At 39.8% G+C, this 23,407-nt stretch overlaps 1 protein-coding gene and 1 long non-coding RNA gene across 5 annotated transcripts; both read right to left on the reverse strand.

Moving 5' to 3' along the window:
- Window positions 1–4,525: 4,525 nt before the first annotated feature.
- Window positions 4,526–7,168, reverse strand: LOC131251451 (uncharacterized). Of its 4 annotated transcripts, none has more exons than XR_009173880.1 (6): window positions 6,962–7,168; window positions 5,942–6,374; window positions 5,577–5,722; window positions 5,342–5,445; window positions 4,954–5,086; window positions 4,526–4,837 (listed from the first exon to the last, which is right to left on the reverse strand). It is a non-coding gene; the product is annotated as an uncharacterized LOC131251451 (long non-coding RNA). The 4 variants fall into 4 exon arrangements; XR_009173879.1 differs by having other exon boundaries at window positions 5,342–5,469; XR_009173877.1 differs by having other exon boundaries at window positions 5,342–5,722.
- A 1,022-nt stretch (window positions 7,169–8,190) lies between these two features.
- On the reverse strand, window positions 8,191–8,956 carry LOC131252134 (beta-adaptin-like protein C). The gene is made up of 2 exons (XM_058253015.1): window positions 8,753–8,956; window positions 8,191–8,584 (listed from the first exon to the last, which is right to left on the reverse strand). The coding sequence occupies exons 1-2, from the start codon at window positions 8,954–8,956 to the stop codon at window positions 8,549–8,551; spliced, it is 240 nt and encodes a 79-aa protein (XP_058108998.1). The 3' UTR covers window positions 8,191–8,548.
- Between the last annotated feature and the right edge of the window lie 14,451 nt (window positions 8,957–23,407).

A 23,407-nucleotide genomic window follows, 5' to 3' on the forward strand; every position in this document is an offset into this window, starting at 1 on the left:
GTTGATGCCCTACACAAGAGCAAAGGTCCTACACTAAGCACCTAAACGTACTCTCCTATCGGAGGCCTCCACTCAGGGCTTAAAGGGTTTGAGATACACCTGTGACCCAATCCTACACAAGGAATTATCAACAGGGTCTTTGGAATCTAATGACTTACAGTAAGTAGATGAGCCCTGTTTTACGCGTTGATGAAGATGCCCTCCCTTGATGGCGGAGATTCTTCAACTCCCTTTATCCGCAACACTAATGATGCTCCAATGTAAGGTGATGGGGTTGGGTCAAGGTTATGTTGAAATCCACTCTAATAAATGTTACTCGTTGAAGAGATGGAGTGATTCCAAGGTCTTTAAGCATTCAAGGGATCTCAACTCAATGATTTGCCATTAAGGAGGTAACTGGATGATCCTTGAATGTGAAAGTTCATTCACCAACCACTCTATTGAATATCAATGATGAGAGTGGATTGAAGGATGAACTCCCATGAGAAAAAGGGCTTAGGGTTGGTGATAAGCAATAACTCTCTCAAAGCTTTCTCTCTCTCTCTCTCTCTCTCTCTCTCTCTCTTTCTCAGTACAACAACCAAGAACAAACTCTCTTTATAAAGGTAAAAAGCTCCAACGGTAATAAAATAGTCAGTGTCTGATTGAGTTCGATGTCATTGAACCTGATTCGATGTAATCAAACGTATACTTTCAATGACATCAAATGTCAGTTCGATGACACGAACTCTACTGAAAAACATTGCTGGAACTTTTTGACTGGTGATCGATGTCATCGAACTTGATTCAATGTTATAGAGATTTGAACTCCGATGTCATCGAATTATTTCCTCGACAATCTGCATGACATTTCACCAGAGCTTGATGGACAGTTTTAAGTCTTTCTTCGATGTCATCAAGCCTGATTCGATGTCATCGAATTTCAAATTTTGATGTCATCGAATCACAGTTCGATTCATCAATCTTTTTAGAAGATATTCCTTGAAGGCTCGCTGGATACTTCCTTGTCCAATTTCGATATCATCGAACTAGTTTCGATGTCATCGACGTTTGAATTTTGATGTCATCGAGGCTAGCTCGATTCATTGAACATTTCAATTGATTTTCCTTTGAAGCTTGTTGGACACAGACTTGTTCATATTCGATGTCATCGAACGTTGCTCGATGTCATTGGAGTTTGAATCTTGATGACATCGAAGCTCATTCGATTCCTCGAGCAATACTAGAATATTTTCTAAGAAGTTCTACTAGACAAAGCTCTAAGTTCTTCGATTTCATCAAATCACCCTCGATGTCATTGACTACATGTGTTTGATATCATCGAAGGTACATTCGATTCATCAAATATTCTGTCCAAATACTTATGTCATTGCTGGACATAAAAGGTCACTTTTCGATGTCATCGAGACATGTTCAATGTCATCGAACACAAGTGTTCGATGTCATCGACCCATGCTCAATGGCTCAAAGGGACCTGTAGAAAACTTAGAAGATTTACTTATTTGCACCAAGTTTTCAAATATAGAATTTCTATGTGGTTCCACATTTTTTAAAGGGAATTATATACCTGAGTGTTTTGGACATGGGATGTGAGGTTTAGTTTACCTTTAACGTTCTTGAATCACCCATCCAGTTGAGGCAGCATCTTGTATTATCTTCACTTGGGGCTCACTTGACTTACCGACTCAATCGTCTCGCTAATTGACAAATCAGGGCACTTTTAACCAACACTCTTGAGGTTTCACATGTGTGCGTGTACCAGGGTTCATATAATTAATCAAAAAAAATGTTTATAGTGACTCCCAAGGACATCCAATACACAAGAATTAAAAAGTTCGACATGTTACAAGTCCTAACCCATGTAGAGTTTGTATCTACTCTCATTACTATAATAGTGTCTACTACGTGCTTGTACTACTAAGAAAATAAACCATCATCTTTTAACCTTACTCAAAAAATAAGAACTCAAGGAAGAGAGAATAAGAAGAGAAGATTTTTATGCTCTCTAAATAGGCTAAGGTTTGGTATATATACGTTTTAGATAGCCTTTGGTAAAAATTTACATGATTATGATACATACATGAATAGAATTAATGTGGTGAATACATTCATGCATTTTTTTGGTGAAGACATATATATTATATTATGAATGGATATATCCACATACCTTTTGGTGAATACATATATGTGCTAGTATGAATGAACATGTAACCTTACTATGATATTATATATGCACATTTAATTAAAACACAAAATACATGTATCGCACCATATATTTTAATACACATATGCAACACTTATCCTAGGACTCACACTACAAGAAAAGAGGTCTTTACCGGCGGCCACAACTGCCGATAAAGGTGACAAAAACTGTTGGTAAAACATATACCGGCGTTCAGATATGCTTCGGTAAAGGGGTGCGTCACTAAATCTTTTCCGACGGTTGGACTATTTTATCGGCATTTTTTATGGCTATTGCTATAAAGAAACTTTTACCGGCGATTATTGTCCTTTACCGGCACTTTTACTGACTTCCGATAAAGAATAGAGAAATGCTGGTAGAAGCTAGAAAAGTGCCAGTAAAAGTCTATGTAAACACTAGTAAAAGTCTACGTAAGCATTGTAAAAAGGTTGCTAAAACACCCGTAAAGACCCTCAAAAATGCTAGTAAAGATCCTTAAAAAAGGTTGTCGAAACGCCAGTAAAGATCCTCAGAAATGCCAGTAAAGATCCTTAAAAAGGTTTCCGAAATGCCGGTAAATATCCTCAGAAATGCCGGTAAAGATCCTCAAAAAACGCCACTAGTTTTTTTCTTAATCCATTGATTGTTTATATTTAATTGGAACCTGTATTCTTTTTAAATATTTAGAATATAAAAAATGTAGTACAACACAATTATAAATGAATAGTAAATAAAATTGTATTACTTTAGAATGAAAAATATATAATATTTACATTAATAAATTGAAAATGTCTTGAATACATATAAAAAAAATTCCTCCATCTAGCCATCATTTGTCTCTACCTGCAACCTGCAAGACAAGATAACAAAAAGAAATTAATTACATTTCTACCTTTTTCCTATGATTTGGATAGATCATATGACTTGGTTCATGTTACATGGTAAAGTAATGAGATTATTTGGAATAACCTTTTGATCTTCACCAATTTGACCAGTGATGTGGGCTTTAACATGATTGAAATATCTTAGTAATATAAGTCTCCATTTTGGATCTGCCTTTTGATCATCACATCCAATCTCTTCAAGGAATAGCTAGTAAGACGAAAATGAAAATGGAGACTTAAAATCTTTCCTGACAGTTGTAGAGATTCAACCATTTCCATTAGCACATTTTCATAGTTGACATGAAGTTTTAGTAATTCCTAAATACCAAGTGCAACATCCCACATTCAATATATCCTGGGTTCATATCAAGTTAAGATGATCTCAACAACTAAATGAGACAAAACCTCATCTAATTCAGCACTATGCCATAACATCAAAATCTTACCTTTAATGTCCCTTCGCCCCTCATCTCTTTAGGATTGAAGGTAAGGGATAACAAAGTCGCACCAGGTAACTCTCTAGCATCACTATTTTTTCCTGCATGTGGAAAAGATAATAATGTCTTACAAAACAAATTAAATAAAAAGAAGAAGTCACTGCCGTATTTTACATCAAAGGATAAAATCAAACAAGAATAGTGAAACAAGGACAATCCCTTTTTCTAAATTAAGTTTCTATGTCCAATATCCATCTCAGGCATTTATGTCATGCACACTTTTAAACAACTTAAAGCAAAGGCTGCCTCCTTCACTCTCTTCAACCAATGCTAATAAATTGTTAATGTTGAGCTTCTCACGATGCAATGTAACCATTCATAATGTAATGGAATATAATCAGAAAGATAATGTTGTTCTGTTGAAGGCCTCTAGTTCAAGTGTATAGATACAGTGAAGTAATAGAGCAACAAATCAGGGAACAACATCACTTGAGCATAGAATGTAGCAATGTGCAAAACTATGTTTTTTTTTTTTTTTTTTTGCACTCAATCAAAATTTCAAAAGCAACCACATTTCATATCCAAGAAATTTCATGATACAAAATTTCCATAAACATTACTTATACCTGAAGAAAACATGACCTAGGGAAAGACATCCAACAATTTTTCAACCTTGTTCACCATGACTTTGTCCTTCACCAGTCTACGTCAAGTACTGGGACCAAATGAGAAAGGCTTATCAGTATTGGTACCTTAATTATTGCCTTCATGAACAACAGAATGAATAAAACATGTTCTTAGGCAGGTCAGGATGAACAGAATATAGCAATAAAATTAGTAGATATGAGGGCATCCAGCCGATCGAAAACCCAATTCTCAGTGGCACCCAAACAATCCCTAAGCCTTGCATAAAAAACAATTTGCATATTAGGCAGGTCAGGTGTTTGAATTTTAAATACACTACCTTGGTGTCTTTCGAGTAATTGTTAGAAACAAACCAAAAGACTTTTATACCAATAGCATTCTGTAATACATTTTATATTTGATTTCAACACCTACATGGTGCATGAATTGTGCAAATCAACAACCATTGTCAGATTTGAAGTGATCGGGATCAAGGGCTCTGAGACCGATGTTGATCCAGATCGCAACACGCTGAGCTTGTTGGCACCTGATATCTCTCTACGCATTGGTTGCATGGTTGTTCATCTAATTGAATCAAGCACAACATTGTGAAATTCCATACTATAGATTTATCCACCAATCTCAAGCACCAGATGTTCAACTGCTATTTCATATCTCCATGATCAATCTTCATTCCCTCTGCTCTAAACCTTTACCATTGCATCATATCAGGTCAGATTAATGCTTCTTAGTACCCTACACCGTTAACGAAATAGTGGGTAAAGTTCAATTTCAAGATAAAAGAACCACAATAAAAGAAGCAAACCATCACACCTAAGTGGCCTTCTCATCTTACCCAATGCCATAAAATCTCTCCATCTTGTTGGATCTTCACTTGTAAATTCCAATGAAAAGATTGTCGTAGATGAGAGTTGCATTAATGGGTATGTTGCAGTCACCTGCATAAAAAATGTTCTTGTGGAGTGCTCTTAGAACAATTATGAGTACAAATGGAGTAAAAATGCCCGTGTGGGATAGAAGTATGAATCTCTTTTCTTATAGAATACTAAAAAACCTGAATGAGTCAGGAACAACTCTAGGTTATTAGAGACCATGAGCAAGAGAATGGTATAAAAAAGAGAACCATGTAGTAATTTGCATGAACCGGATCGGCAGAACCATGTGGTAAGGAAAAAGTGAAGTGCCACACTTACCATGTGAAGTGAAGTAGGAACAAAGGCACTATCTTGTGTAGTTGTAGGCTGAGCATTGGAAGAAGGTGAGACATATTCAACAAGAATAGCTACCTTTTCAGTACCTTCAAGACCAACAGTTTCATCCACTTTCATGAAGAGAGCATTAGTTAGCATTTATCGATGCGAAAGAAATAAAAAATACACTTATAGTATATCTGTCAAACATTCAAAATCACTTCACAAGAGTACTAACCTCAATGCATTCCATAATATCATAGAAAAAGCTGCGTTGACTATCGAGTTCTTTCTTGGAAGTGCCCTTCCCACCAGTTTCAATAGATAAATCCTTCATCTGACTAATGACATCTTCATATGCATTTTCAGAAATAAAGTTTCTACCTGCAGAGGTTGACATAGATCCATTGGCATCCAAGTTCAAATTGTTTAAATGCTCAAATATAACAGCTATACACCAAAAGATTCCAATGTCATCATGCCAACTTGCATGATGAAAACAGGCCCTTAAGTAAAACCTAAAAATCTCATGAGAAATTGGTAAATTTAAGAAATTTTGGAGAATAAGATTTCTCAATAGCTAGTATGCTTACAACTACATACCTTTGTGGCAGGGGTTTGGGAAAGCATCCTATTAGCATTTCTCTTTGAGTCGGCTCTTTATGGCCTGGCATGGTGGCTTCCCCTCATCATCCGACAAATGGAAATGGCTTATAACATTGCTGGCATCTTTGAGGGGCATATGGTGGGAAAGGAATGAAAGATGCTTCAGGGATAATAGTCATTGCTAGGTTTTTATAGTTAACAGATTGTTCTTCATGATTAGGGAGTGGGGTGACTAAGCTGGGGGTTGAGGTGTTGTATTTTTAGTTTTTCTTTTCTGTTGATCTATTTTGTTGTCTGTTTTCTCATTTCGCCCTTTGGGCTTTTAAATATATATATATATATATATATATATATATATAGTAAAATTCATCCTTCAAAAGAAAACATACACAAGCATTCCCTTCTTAACTAGCACTCTACGTGGTACAAGCTAGGAAATGCATTAATAATTTGAACTGTGGAAAGATTCCAGAAGGAAATCCACTTGATCATGCATACACAAATTTTGGAAATAAGGATAAGTCCCTTTCGGATGTGCTATGTAGGAGGGAATAAAATATGGGCTTCATTTTTTTATATGTCTGTTCTTAATCTGTTAAAATTCCAATTTAATCATGCTAATGATTATTTGAATTAGTCCCATTAGGTATATTGAGGCAACAAAAAAGGTTCTACTCTCAACAAGTTGGGCTACATTGGTTTCTTTCAAAATGTTAGCAAGTGTTATAAGCCTAGGAAACAAAGTGGGAGCACGACTCTGAAGCACATTCTCCAGTGAAACTGAGTAGACTCACTTCTGGTGGAGTTCAAACCTAGTTCCTAACATCACAAAGGTCAAGCTAAGGCATAGTTTATGTTCCATGTGAATTAAAACTTCCTGGTTCGAGATTGTTTCTTGTCCATTGAGCTATCAGGTTCTATTTGGAAAGTGTGGAAAACCCAGTCCACATTGAGCAGAATGAAGACCGTCAAACCATTGTAAGTTAAGGTCCCCATAAGAATCTTTGGATAGACAACCAATTATCTTATGCACAGGTCATTTAACGACAATAACACTAAATAAAGGGTCATTTCACATGTTTTCCCTTTTTCATTATTAGAATCTATTTGTTGGCCAATTAAAGGGATATAGTATTTCAATATAGAAGATTTTTTTACATGGGTCATCTGTAATGGGCCCCACAAAATTAGAGATTTTCACATGTGGACCACATGCAAATACAATTGCAATTAGAAAAGTTTTTTTTATAGGTAGAGTTAGTGAGTTGTTTGGGAAAGCAGAGATTTTCACAGATGCATCTGGGCTTGAGGCATCTTCCTTTTGCTTGGAAGAGCAGGAAAATTGCCGCTAAATATTATTAAAGAACACAAAAACTATACATCAATACACAGCTTACCCTAAAGTTTACAATAAACCATGCCAGTCTATTGAAAAAATTAAAGATAAAGGTGCTTGAATGTGCACAGCATATCAAAATTTGAGAAAGGTGTCATGCTACCATGAAAACAATATACATTGTGCATTGACTACCATATAGAAGCAAGTGTTGTTTGTATATCATGATACACCATCTAGCAGATGAAAACACAATATAGAAGCCAACCCATGCCATGAGGCTTACCATCCAATTCAACATGCAGGCTTGTTTTCATGGGTTACACAGCTAATAGCCATCTGATGGTATATGTTCTAGTCAATGCATGTGTTATGGGCTATCTTTTCTAGTAAAGAAGACCCACTCATTACCATGAATGCATAGAAGATGGTATTTAAGTATCATTGCTATGCTCTACAGATATAAGCTTTAATAAACCAGACTAGGACTTGTATGCCTCAAAATCAGACACAAGTTTAGACACATCATTATCACTCTCTCCATCAAAATGAATAAATGAAACAAAAGCTTAAATTACAACTGATACAGAGACACAAATGATCCATGAAGAATCTTACATGGAATAACTTCCATAGGAATGGCATCATCAACACAAAAACTAGAAGATTTGATGTTTAGAAGAACACTGCAACTTCGGTTCCAAAAAAATAAAAACAGACACTTCCCACATCAATATGGGTACCAGTATCATTGATTCCAAGTAAAAGTAACATTGGTTACCTGGTTTTCAATTGTGAATCTTGTCGAAGACCTTCTATCTTCTCATTTGCATGAAAAGGTCAGATGGTTTTTTGATTCCCATGGCATTGCTACCACTAAATGCAGAGAAACTACCACTCCCTTGTGCTGAAATGTTTAAATTTTCTCATTAGATTATGGTGAACATAACTTTTGAAAATGATGAGTAGAGAAAGAAGAGGAAGATTAGTATGTTTCTGACCTGGAGGATTCTGTTAGCATTGTTGACGACACCTCGAACCTTGTTTAAATCCAAGTTGTAATCTGTGGCCACTGATGCTATTTGTCTTTCTGTGAAGTTGGCGACGATTTCTGCATCAAACCCGGCAAAAGCAGCCCTGATGATAAAGAACATTTCTTTCCATGAATTCATTATCTCTCTCTCTCTCTCTCTCTCTCTCTCTCTCTCTCTCTCTTAATTTTTTAACTTTTCATTACAATAATAACTAGCTGAAATCATGGCATTTTCTCAAGATAGAAGTCCAATCCATCCCAACTTGTGCACCTGTTAGGACAAGCAATTCAAACTCATGAACAAATACCATCCGGACCATACACTAAGAGTAATTTCCAAGAAGTGCATTGATTATTGGAAATGGATTTTACAGCATCCCAATCTATAAGGTGACGTGGACCAAATTCCAAGAAACGGCTGCTACATGAAAGCACTTACCTTCACAAATGTATTCACAGCAAGTATAGCTAGATCAGGTTGGCTTTTAGCATAGTTTATAAGGTATAAATATACAAGCTTCTTCAGCTCCAGATTCTCTATTTGCAGGCAGTTCACAACATCTGTAAATAGCGACAAAACATCCTTCCCAATAGTCATTGCAACAATTACCTTCTTCACAACACTTACCTGCCTCAGCCTCATTATTTCTATGAATAGAATAAGATAAAGATTTTTCACAACTAAATCGGCTTGGAAGATGATACGTGCAGAAACAACGTCCAGACAAATCAAAGAGAAGAAAAAGTTAACGGGAGAGGATAGATAATTGGCCTAACCTCTAAAATATCATGTCATATGAAAGTACATAGATCAACTTCACTTACAACCAAAGAGAGGGTGGGCCATGCCGACTATGTCAAGTGACCTGAAAATTAGTCAAGTGACTTGAAAATTAGTCAAGTGACTTGAAGATTAACGTTGTATGTAAAATAAAATGGAAGAAAATTACACAACTCACCTTGACACCCTTTTGCCTCCTCCTTTACCAGGGCTTAGGACTGGTAATGTAAGAAGTTGCATTGGCAGAGTTAAAAAAGGGCTTAAGCTCCATTTGGTTTGAGAAAAAATTATATTCATAAAGATTGATGTGATGACCAAATGGAGCCTAAGACTTATATGCAAATTTACTAAAATGTATGATAGGAACTCTATAATTAAGTCTTACTTCCTAACTAATCAATTACAACAAATATTCATCATTTACCTAACTAATAACAGAATGTGTTTAAAATGAAGAAATAAATTTCAAAATTTGCACAAGTAGAATTGAAACAATTAACCTAGTACTATCTACTACATACTATTAACATACAAGCAATATTGGAGCACCATACCATAGGCTACAATAATAACATGTCCCCCTAAAAAATAAATCCTCCAAGGTGTGTGTGTGTGTGTGTGTGTGTGTGTGTGTGTGTGTGTGTGTATAGATATATATTGTAAGTTGTTTATTTCTATTTTCAATCGCAAGTATATTCATCATCCAACCAACTATAAATAAAGCAATAAAAATATTATTAAGTAAGATCAATTAACAACTATAAACTGTAATTAGATGTTCAACAACTCAGTTGATCTGTTCATGTAAATGCATCTCTGATGAACTTAGATACAATTATAAACTGTAATTAGAGACACTTATCTCTTTCCTTCTTTTCATATCATGTTCAAACCATTTTGTCCATTTGTTTCTTATGCTCACATTAGGACAAGAGTCCAAAAATCAGGTAGATTGAAACTCAGTTAATAATTTGTAAATTATGATTTTTTTTAATTACTTGTACAATCACAATGACTTCCACAACACCAACTACACCGGATTGAGAAGATTCCTTCTCTATGTCGAGAACCACAGCCGTCCCAAATCTACAAATGGAAGAAATAAGATCCATAGCAAATGACTAGTAATATGCTTTTTTTCAAGAAGATTTATTTTTTTCAAATGAACTAAGTCCTACTTCCTCATGAATGTCATAAAGAAATCAATGTTGTATAGCAAAATTGCTACATGCTTTACATTTTCAAGTCATGATGAGCATTAGTCGAACATATTTCAGCTTGTGACAAAGCCTAACACAACTAGCTATGATAAAGGCTTAGGCTTAGATGATGATGATGACTTAAAAATAAATGAAAATAAATCAACAAGCAGTACATTCATCATTACATGGATGTAAGTAGCAATTTCTAACACAACAAGGAATACCCATTTCCATAGCTAGTTGGAAAAAAAATGGTCTTTGTTATTTTTATGTGGGGACTGGATGTTAACATCTACATGATGGGATCAAGGGATAATATACCCTTCACTCCCAATGGTTTAATCATTTTTAAACGGGTTCATCCAAACATGACATCAATATCTTATAGAAAAATTAAGCTACTTCCTATTATACAAGCTAAGTCCATAGTTTTTTTTTTTTCTTGAGCATGATATAGAATTTTCCTACACTCAGTACTACATGCAGAAAATGTGCATGCTTTAGTATTCTTTGTGATGCACAACAACCCATACACCAAAAATACCCAAAACAATTAATAGGAAACTTCACATTCATCTGTAAAAATATGAATCTGCACAAGGAAAACAGAACAAAAAGGAAAAAGAAAATGTGAACTTGTGAAGATGTCAAGACATGATACACAAAGCTCCCAACTCAAGAATACAAACCTGCAGTCAAACAAGGAAAAGCTACATGAAGCACTCTAAATAGCAAAGAAAAAGAAATGTATTCATGGACTAATAACCAATTAAGTTCCAATGTCCACTGTCATCCCCCCGACCATCTCAAAGAGTTGAACTAGTTCACGAGCAATGGATGGAAGATTTTTTTTTCCCCTCATAACAATCAGTCTGAATTCACAATATCTTATAGCCTTAAGTTTGAACAAGTGTGGACTATGGCTCAGTGATCCATACCATTGGTATGATGGTTACCATTGTCAATGGGAGATATCCCAAAGTTTTCCCTAACTAAAAAATCCTCTCTTTTTGAATAGATGAATGGTCCATGTTCAAAATCAATGGGAAAACAAAGATTGGATGGTGAGCATCCTATATGGGAGATTTGGGTCATGGTTTATCACCCGCTTGTCCCAACTCAAGGCTCGAGCTTATTGAGCATATCCTCAACTTAGGAAGCATATAATTCTGTCAGTTTAATTGTTCTTTTTTTTAAAATCAAAATATAGGTGACAATATATATATATCTTATTCAAGTGCTTCATAAGGATATGAAACTTCCATTCATTAGTGTTGCAGCCACAACATGACAATAATAGCAAAATAGACCCAGAATCAATGCACAAATACTGACCTAATAGCTGGCTGAACACAAGTGGGCCCCAATGCAACACTCATGGAATAAAGCTTATTCTACCAAGACTTGTACAGGAACAGTTCTTAAGACCATTCATGTGTACAAGATTAAGTTTCACTCATTTACATCAAATTCATAGATCTCAATCTCAGAACACACACGGCTAGTAAAGAATGGGAATGTATTTATGATTGTTCCCTTCTTAGAGAAAAAGAAAAGGGCATAAGATGCTACTCAAGAAGCTTTTACACTAATTTCTTTTCCCTCTACTTTCATCCTACAGCTCATCAATTTAAGTCCCACCCAAGTGTCATAAAGACTATACAATAAAACCATTTTAAGGGTTTGAAATAAGATAAAGTTAACAAAAACACAGCATAACTATATCGAACATGACTGGGGTTGAAATGAGACTAACTCTATATAGGCCTGCTAACAAGACTAAGACATCGGGATTCATGGGCATGCTTGTTAACATGGAGTGCATGTAGAAAGCTAGGCTATTTGTTAGGTGGGCCCACTGTGAATTCCCTGGCCTAAAAATCAAGCCAAATGCAACATGCACTCATATGATAAAAATCTAGGTATAAAAAAATATATAAAAACATATTTAAATGCGGTGGAGGTCCACTTGTTTAGATTGTGGAGAAGCTAATAGTATCAGACCACTAGACCTGATTTCTTTCAGATCCATGGAGAAGGAGAAGAGAAGTTGAGCTTACATGCATAATGATGTTTGCTGTATAATCAGATAGGAATGGAGAAGCATTGTGCAATCAAACAAAAGTGATTCATGTAGTTCTCATCCTTAATCATAGGTCCTATAAAAAGATCACTTTTATTGAAAAATAATAACCACCCATTCAATGGAGTCAGCTTCTAACAGGTGGGTACTACACACCAATGTGGCACATTGGAGCAAGTCCCAATCTATCCATCACACTCTGAGAAATAGAAGCTTCATTAAAGAAAAATAGAATAGAGAGAAATAGTGTAAGACCCGTATCCTAGCCTGTACTGTTCTGCAGGCTTCCACGATCCTCCCAGTTGAGTTCCGGTGACCCGCAATGTGTAAACTGCATTTGTACGCAACCCTGAGTCGTGTCCCGTATTCCAGAGTCAGCTCGACCCGAGACTTATACCCTAGCGACCGCGCCGTCGCCGTGGTTCCAATGCCGCGTCTCGCGCGCCGAGGAAATACCCAGGCCAGGAGATGTGCCCACGTTCAGTTCGAGGAAAACACCATGCGTTTACAATCCCAAGAGAATCTCTACATCATGTCTCATCAATCCATCAATCAATCAATCAATCACCACATGTCAAGTACAAGAGCAACCCCAAAGTCAACTCTCTCTCACCCTCTCTCTTACACACCCATACATGTCAAGTACAACTATTACCTCACATCCATCACCTCTCCCTTACAACCACCCTTCTCTCTCTTTCTCAACACAAATTCCAAGCAACACCAAAGAGGTGCACATCCAAGCAATTTCAAGAGAGAAAAGTGTGTTGTGTGGCCCACTTCCTATCCTAAGATCCACCATCCTAACCCTTCATTTCTCATCATCTTCCATCAAAGAGGGACACAAGGAGATCGGCGTTCCATCAGACCAAGAAGATCAAACAGTGGGTGCTTTATAGGCTAGATTTTCATGTTTTGATGATGGGCTAAGTGAGGCGTACCGATTGATGGTATGGATCTCACTTTGGACTAGGTGTGGTCGATGGCCCACCTTGATTCTTATGATCATTCCATGATGGGGCCATTCTCCATGAACCCCATCATGATGTTTATTTTCCTTGCATGGATAGGGTCATATAGACCTTGCATTTCGATGGAGAAAGGATCTCCACTGTTGATTTTGATTGGTGGGCCCATATGTAATGGGACCCACTTGATGTATGTTGTAAATCATGAAAGGGAGGGCTCATAGTGCCAAGGTCCCTCCATCACTCGGTCTCTCTCTTTCTCTCTTTCACTTTTGTTGTGTGTGATGATGTGGCCGTGTGGCCCACTCGGATGTACCCCACTTGATGTATGTCTTATTCACACCATCCAGCCATTTGGTGGCCCACTGAGTAGGGCCCACCTTATATCTATGTGTTGTGCACAAACCTTCTAGGGACACTGGACATGAATTGAAAATAAAAATATTAGCTTCATTTAACAAGCTTTGGAGAGGTCCACTCATGCAGGCCCCACCTTGATGTATGGGCCCAATCCACGCCATCCATCCTATTTCTCATCCCATTTTAGGCGTTGAGCTGAAAACTGAAGCCAATCCGACTATCTGGCGGGCCATAGCATAAAAAACAGTGTTTGTACCATTGAAATCCACCCTGATGTTTCTGTACCCCAAAACATGTCGATTATTGGGCTTGATGGGTCTGACTTGGGTCATAGAAACCAATGGTTGGGTTGGATTTTTCTGATGTGGACCCCACCTGTGAAAAACCATAGAAAAATCGTTTTTAAAAAAAAAAAAGCAACAGGTGCTACTGCTAACATCCAGGGATGCGCAACAACGTCCTGCACTGGGACGCGAAGGGGAGGCAGGGACCGTTGTGTCCCAGCCGTGGGCCTCACCATGATGGGTACTGCACATCAACACCGTGCATTTGATGGGTCCCCTTTATTTATGGGGTGCCCCCAAATATTAGCCGTATACATAACTCAGGTGGCCCACGTCACAGGAACAGTGAGGATGGAACGTCTGCCATTGAAACCCTTTTGGGTTATCACAGAAGTTTTGAATCGATATGAAATTTGTCTTTCCTCTGCATCCAGGTCTGTGTGACCTTATTAACAGATTGGATGGCAGATAAATGTTATAGTGGGCTCCATGTGGGACTCACTATAGTGTATGTGTTTTACCCACACTGTCCACACCATTGGACGATGGGACCCACTATGATGTATGTATTTTATGTATGTTGTCCAGCCATTTTGGCTAGGCTATTAGACGGCAGCGGACCCCACCATGAGGTATATGCTTTATCCATGCTGTCTATCCCTATAGGACCTACCATGATGTATGGGTTACATCCAAACTGTCCATCCAGTGGTGAGCTATGTCACGCCCCAGACTCAGAAACTGGGCTTACAAAATTTTCAATCGCCGAATCCGGCACCGATAGCCTCCGTAGAACCCCATTCTCGGCTCTCGGCACCCATCTGCCAGGTTCAGATCCTAGGACGCTACGAGGAGGATTTTCAACATCAGTTTGATTCATAATAAGCATAAGCAAAGTCATAACCCACAAACAACAACAAAAAACTCTATCACATTTCCACTATGATGAGAACTTTACAAGTACAAAGTGCATAAAGGGAAATATAATGATGATGAACAAAAAGCTCCATGATGATCTGCTAAGCGCTCCTGCCTCAGCACTGCTGCAGTCTAATGTCACATGCACGCAACAGTCATGCATAAGCTTATGGAAAGCTTAGAGGGTGGTGAAAGTGTGTGTGCAGGGTAGTGATACAATTATGCAGTATCAGAGTAATGCAGAATATATTAATGAATCCATGAATACTATTAGCCAGACTAAGGCTATGCGATGCAAGGCATGAATGATGTCAGCTATACCAAGGCCATGCGATGTGAGATGCAACTCAAGCATACGAATCCTCATCTAAGCCCACATATCAATATAGCTCAACTCTGGAATATCACCGGGGTCTAGTACACTCCAAGTTAGACTGTCGCCTCATCGCGCGCAACAAGGTGAGTGGAAGAGACCTCACTATCTGTCTGCTAATATCCGACCGGACTCATTGATAGCGGACCCATTCCTCGAGCTGGTTAAACTCAGCCTAGCTTTGCCCCCTCCTCTCAGGCGGGTAAGGCCGCATCCCCTTCCAACTAACCATGACAGAGTGGAAAGCGCGGTCTTCTGGTAATCGGTACTCGGTGCTCATGCACCCACTCGGTCTAGACATTGGAGCAACCTCCTGATACCATAAGGGTTTAGGGACTTTCACCCAGGGATATTTATAGCACCCCATGTAGAATAAGATTTTCGGTATCTAATCATGCCTACCGTGATATACCTGTGGAGGCTATAGCCCTGATGTCACTAGGGCGTACAGTATACATGTCACACAATGCGAGATGCATGAATTACGCAATCTAGTCATACAGCAATCATGCGCGTACCACGCGCTCATGTGGGCAGCTCCCTTTACTAGGGAGTCCCATAACAATCTGCCCAATGGCATGAGCTATGATCAATCACTCATCTCATCACAAACATGCAGATGATGCGCATGGCCATGTATTATTATATTATGTTGTCACATACTCATAACAGGTATCGATCATTGGCGTCGGCCTCAATAATCATCACCGATAATCAGCATCAATAATCGGCACCAATAAGAAGGGTCAATAATGGTTGTCGTCCTCAATAATCGGCACTAACAATCAGCATATAAACAAAGGCGGGGTCCATAGATGAACAGCCGATCATCTGCAATATAATGATCGACACTTGACCGTGGTTATATCAAATCTGATAGCACGAAGTCATCTGTCTACGACGAATAGAGCCCACTTATTTGGGTTAACCCACTAAGAGAATGATGAGAATAAGCTTAACAAGGCCTAAGGGAAGGTCACAATGTGGACATCTAACCATCATTGCCCATCAATGTGGACATCTAACCAACATTGCTCCCAAGGAGTGGCCCACATAAGGAATTCATAAATAATGTAACGGCCACATACATACATTACATTGGGCCTCGCTCATGGGCCTCACATACATCGCATCGGGCCGATCGAATGGGCCGATCAAATGGGCCGATTTGAATGAGCTGACTCAAATGGGTTGACCAAATGGGCCGAATCAAATGGGCTGATTCAAATGGGCCAATCAAATGGGCCGAATCACATGGGTTGATCAAATGGGCCAAATCACATGGGCTGATCAAATGGGCCGAATCACATGGGCCGATTAAATGGCCGATTCAAATGGGCCGAATCCAATGAGCCTTATGTATATCAATCGGGCCCACCCTTATGTATTTTTAAGATCCGACCTATTCACAAGTTAACATAGAGATAGATGAAATGAAAACAAATATCAGCTTAATTGGAAACTACTGTGGCCCTTAGGAGTTTGAACGGTGGATGTCACAGTCCACTATTTAAATGGTGGGGTCCACTTGAACTGTTAGATCTGGCCCACCCTTTTGCTCATGCCATACAATGATATCTCAATGTGGTTGGACAGTTTGGATACAACGCATGCATCATGGTGGGCCCCACCATCCAAACAGTGGACGGTGTAGCTAAAATACATCCATCAATGTGGGGCCTGCGGGCAGTTGCCATCAAAGTAGCAGTTACATAGTTGTTGTACATGTAGCTTACTGCACTAAAAGGCAAAGGTAGGGCCCACCATCATGCATATATTCATTATATAATATATAATATATAATATAATATATTTATAATATATCTGACGTTCAGGCCCTAGACGGCCTAGATAGTCACATACATCAGGGGTATCCCCACATGTGGGGTGGGTCCCACCATCATATGCATCATGGTGTGGCCCCTCTAATGGGTGGACAGTGTGGATGGGTCCCACGGACCCCTGCTGTCTCAACGCTGCTACACGTTGCAGCTTTCTTGGTTTTTGGAAAAAAAAAAAGGGGATGGGTCCCACCTAATGGTTACCCCCTTATAACATATATAATGTATATCATTACTATAATATTATTTTATATTTTTCTTTTCTTCTTTTCACTGCTAGCTAGTACACCCAAAGTCAGTTAACACTTCACTATTAGCCACCTCCACTGCTTGTTACGTCCAGCGTTCAGGGACGCTGGACAGACGGTGTGGATAAATACCTCATCAAGGTGGGTCCCACATGGTCCACCTGTTCTGGATCAGCCTGATATTTGTGTTTGCTCATCATCCAGGCCCACTGGATGGCTTGGATAAAATAGATGGATGGCGTCGATTAAAAAGGCATGATCAAGGTGGGCCACACCATTTTGGATAGGTGGATGGGGTGGATTAGATTAAATACATCGAGGAGAGCCCTACCCACACATGTGGGGTGGGCCACGTCCTAGATGGATGGTTGGAATGGCATATAAACATCATGGTGTGTCCCACATGGATGGGGTCCACCAATAAATGGCTTAGATGTAAACATCATGGCGAGCCACACGCCTCATCATCATCATCATTACCATACAAAAAGAAAAGAGAGAGAAAGAGAGAAGAGAGAAGAGAGATCAGAGATAACGGAGGGGCCCCACCACTATGGGCCCCTCATGGATACAAGCATACATCAAGGTGGGTCCCACCATATGTGGGCCCTTAGATCACAAAAAGACAATGTAAAAAAGGAATAAAATTGTGGGTCCAAGATCACCCACCATCCACTTCTTCTTGCTCCCTTGGCTTCCTTTACTCCTTAGCTTCAATCCTAACAGAAGAGATGGAGATTCGATGGTTGAGATGGGAGATGAAAGGGTAGGAAGTGGGCCACACACAAAGCTCTCATGGAGGCTAGAAAATGTTTGGACGTGTGATTTTTTTTGGGTTGCTTGTAAAATGGTTTGAGAATGAGAGAGAGGGTTGTAAAGAGAGAGAGAGAGAGAGAGAGAGAGAGATGGGTGATGGAGTGATGAATGTGGTGAGTGATGGGTGTATAAGAACTTTTTGACTTTAGGGGTAGATGGTGCAAGAAGGCTATGGGGTGTGTAAGATCTTTTTGACTTATAGGGTTACTTGGGGATGGGTGTGAGGTGATGTGTACTTAACATATACTTGACCATTAATGGGATTGATTGATTGATGGATGTGACATTGGGTTCAGATTCTCTTGGGTTTAGCAACACGCGACATTTTCCTCAAACTGAATGCGGGCCCACATCTCCTGGCCTGGGTATCGCTTCGGCACGCGGGACGCGGCGACGACGCGGTCCCTAAGGTATAAGTCTCGGGTTGAGTCGACTCCGGTTTGTAGGACTTGGCTTAGGATCGCACGCAAATGTCGGATACAATCGAAGGTTGCCAGAATTCAATCGGGAAGACCGCGGAAGCCTACGAAAGGTACAGTTTAGGATACGAGTCTTACAAGCTAGCCTTAAGGCTTGAGACAAATGAGGTAGATCTACCTATCAAGTGGACCACAAAGTAAAAAGCAGTGGAGATTGAGTGTTTACCATTAAAACCTTTTGTTGTCACAGAAGTTTTGGATCATTAGGAAATTTGTTTTTCCTCTTAATTCAAGTCTGTGCGACCTTACGATCAGATTGGATAGAAAATAAATGTTATAGTGGGCCTTGAGAATTTAATGGTGGAAATCATTATCACCACTATTATTTAAAGTGCGGTCCGGTTAATCTTTTAATATGACTTTATATATATATTGATTTCTAAAAATAGATTAAATGAGTTGGGTTTGGCCCATTCAACTTGGCCCATTTGATTCGGCCAATTGCTTCAGCCCATTTAACTAGGCCTAATGTGATGTATGAGGCTCGTTGTTGAGACCCACCTTAATATATATGAGGCCCATGTGATGTGGCCCATTTGATGTATTTGAGGCGCATGGGTCGAGGCCCAATGGGATGTATATAAGGTCCATTGCGATGTGTAATCCTACCATGGTTTATGTAATAATGTTTATGGCAGGCCATACCTTAGGAGCAGTGATGGTTTGACGTCTAAATTGTAAGAATAATGTTGGTTAAATGCCCACATTATAACTCTCCCTAGGGCCCATTAATAGGCTCATACTTGTGTGTAGGCCATCTAGGCCCACCTTCGTTGTGAGGATAGTTCATCACCTTATAACATGTTTAGTATAACTCCATGATTCATGCCCGTACACATCATATATATGCTTGATATGAGTAGTGACTGATCATAGCATATGCCATTAGGCAGACTATTCATGGGACTCACTAATAGGAGTTACTCATATGAGCATGCGATATGCACAGGATTGATACATGACTGGATGGTGTGACTCATGCATCTCACATATGTGTGACATGATCATTGTACGTCCTAGCGACATCAGGGCCGTGGCCTCCACAGGCACATCGTGGATGGCCAGATGGGATACCGTAAATACTTGGTTCTAGCACTTTGGGCACTTAGGATGTCCTTAGGTGAAAGTCCCAAAACCTCCGAGGCCATGAGACGCCCCAACGTCTAGACCGAGTGAAACATGAGCGCCCGAGTGCCGAATACCAGTAGGTCATGTCTCCCATCATGTTGTGATCAGTTGGGAGGGGGTGTGGCCTTATCCGCCTGAGTGAGGGGGCTGTAAGCTATGCTGAGTTTGACTTACTCGCAAATGGGTCTGCTATCGATGAGCCAGGTAGGTATTGGCAAACTACTGATCAAGTGGATGGTATGGTCTCTTCCACTCGCTGAGCTGTGCGGCTAGGGAGGCGGCAGTCAGTGTGGAGTGTAATAGACCCCGGTGATTCTCCAAAGTGGAACAATACCGATATGTGGACTTGATATGAGGACTAACATGATATTATGATACCTCATCACTGTTGCACATGTGGGCTGGCGCACGTAGGCAGATATTGATGAGGGCGGGTGTGACGTGCGCGGGGCTGAGGCCTGGGCGAGTACTAGTAGTTGGCAGGTTACTGTGCTACCAGGTTACTAAGCAGGAGTTACATACTCATTCATTCATCCATTCATTATCCACTCGGGCTAGTGGTGCGTAACTATTTGTTACGTGTACCTTCGCAATGGCCAGGATTTTGGTTAGGGCGCGCGACTAACCTGAGATCAGGAGTTTACCACATTGTGTTTGACTATCCAAATTTAGATATGGGACTGATTTGGATAGAATTTCCTTGTGATGGACCCCATAGCCTGCGATACTATGTACTATCATCCCGACTTCACTCTAGCTTGGTCATTTCATTCACATCACATATTGCATGTCATCCACGGCATATGACATTTTAGATTGATATGTTTCTGCACTTATAGGATTTGCATATTACATTGCATTCACAATATATGATATTTGACTCATTATGATATGCATTGCGTACCCTGATATTATATGACTTATGGACTTACCAGTATATTTTCACTTACTCTGATATTGTATGATTCATGATCTTGTCAGTATTTTTGCTCATTCTGATGACGTATGATTTATGGGCTTTATTGTATACTTGACACTTACCTTACACACACTTTCACCATCCTCTAAGCTTCTATAAGCTTATGCACGATAGATGCGTGCAGGTGGCATTAGGTGGCAGCAGCGTTAAACTTGGAGCATGTAGCGGACTTCTGGAGCTTTGATTTTGATACATATGTATTTCCCTTTCAGCATTGTACTTAAAGGTTTTTTTATATTAGTGGATATGTGAAGATGATGTTGCCTTTGTGATTTGGGTAAACTTGTAGTTATGCTTATTATGAGATAAAAGTACGATAGAAAATCCTCCTTGTAGGATCCAAGGATCGAAATCTGGCATATGGACGTTGGGAGCCGAGAATGTGGTACTATGGAAGCTGTCAGCACCGGATTCGGCGATCGAAAATTTTGTGAGCCCGTTTTCTGAGTTTGGGGCGTGACAAAAGATGGTATCAGAGCATAACTTAGAAATACCTGAAGATAAAATCACATATCTACTAATAGTTACCCTCCACTCTATGATTATTGAGAACTAGGAATGGTTAAATCCCCGAGTTCGAATAACTTAGAGATTTTTTTATATAGCTCCCTACCGTTGAGATTGTGAGGCTACATAGTATTCCAGTTTCGATCATGTTCAATCCAAGATCTGAGGTTCAGTGGGATCATCATAGCACTGATAAGATGTTTTGGAAGCAAGAGGTTGAGGTTCGTGGGCATTATCCCCATCTCTTAAGTGTTTGATGATTATATCTATAGTAATAGGATATCCCTCCCTTAGTGAGCTTTGTATTAGTTACATTGTGATTTAAATTTCAAGGATGAAATTTTTATTAAGAGGAGAGAGTTTGTAAGAACCGTATACTAGCCCGTACTGTTCCGCAGGCTTCCACGATCCTCTCAGTAGAGTTCCGGTGACCCGTGATGCGTAAACTGCATTAGCGCACAACCCTAAGTTATATCTCGTATTTCAAAGTCAGCTCGACCCGAGACTTGTACCCTAGCAACCACGTCATCACCACGGTTCCAATGCCGCGTCTCGCGCACCGATGAGATACCCAGGCTAGGAGATGTGGGCCTGCGTTCAGTTCAAGAAAAACACCGCGCGTTTGCAATCCCAAGAGAATTCTACATCATGTCCCATCAATCAATCAATCGCCTCACATCCATCACCTCTCCCTTACAACCACCCTTCTCTCTCTTTCTCAACACAAATTTCAAGCAACACCAAAGAGGTGCATGTCCAAGCAATTTCAAGAGAGAAAAGTGTATTGTGTGGCCCACTTCCTATCCTAAGATCCACCATTCTATCCCTTCATTTCTCATCATCTCCCATCAAAGAGGGACACAAGGAGATCGGCGTTCCATCAAACCAAGAAGATCGAATGGTGGATGCTTTATAGGCTAGATTTTCATGTTTTGATGATGGGCCAAATGAGACCTATCGATTGATGGTATGGATCTCACTTTGGATCCTAGGTGTGGCCGATGGCACACCTTAATTCTCATGATCATTCCATGATGGGGCCATTCTCCATGGACCCCATCATGATGTTTATTTTCCTTGCATGGATAGGGTCATCTAGACCTTACATTTCGGTGGAGAAAGGATCTCCACTGTTGATTTTGATCGGTGGGCCCATATGTAATGGGACCTACTTGATGTATGTTGTAAATCATGGAAGGGAGGGCCCATAGTGCCGGGGTCCCTCCATCACTCGGTCTCTCTATTTCTCTCTTTCACTTTTGTTGTGTGCGTGATGTGGCCGTGTGGCCCACCCGAATGTACCCCACTTGATGTATGTCTTATCCACACCATCCATCCATTTGGTGGCCCACCTGAGCAGGGCCCACCTTATATCTATGTGTTGTGCATAAACCGTCCAAGGACACTGGACGTGAATTGAAAACAAAAATATTAGCTTGATTTAACAAGCTTTGGAGAGGGCCACTCATGCAGGCCCCACCTTGATGTATGGGCCCAATCCAGGCTGTCCATCCTATTTCTCATCCCATTTTAGGCGTTGAGCTGAAAACTAAAGCCAATCCGACTATCTGGCAGGCCATAGCATAGAAAACAGTGTTTGTACCGTTGAAATCCACCCTGATGTTTCTGTACCCCAAAACATGTCAAATATTGGGCTTGATGGGTGTGACTTAGGCCATAGAAACCAATGGTTGGGTTAGATTTTTCTGATGCGGACCCCACCTATGAAAAACCACAGAAAAACCGTTTTAAAATTATTTTTTTTAAAAAAAAGAAGTAGCAGGTGCTACTGTTAACGTCCAAGGACGCGCAGCAACGTCCTGTGCTGGGACGTGAAGGGGAGGCAGGGAACGTTGGGTCCCAGCCGTGGGCCCCACCATGATGGGTGCTTCACATCAACACCGTGCATTTGATGGGCCCCCTTTATATATGGGGTGCCCCCAAATATTAGCCATATACATAACTTAGGTGGCCCACGTCACAAGAACAGTGAGGATGAAACATCTACCATTGAAACCCTTTTGGGTTATCACAGAAGTTTTGAGTCGATATGAAATTTGTTTTTTCTCTACATCCGGGTCCGTGTGACCTTATTAACATATTGGATGGCAGATAAACGTTATGGTG

This window comes from Magnolia sinica, chromosome 7 (assembly GCF_029962835.1).
Source record: "Magnolia sinica isolate HGM2019 chromosome 7, MsV1, whole genome shotgun sequence".
Lineage (NCBI taxonomy): Eukaryota > Viridiplantae > Streptophyta > Magnoliopsida > Magnoliales > Magnoliaceae > Magnolia > Magnolia sinica.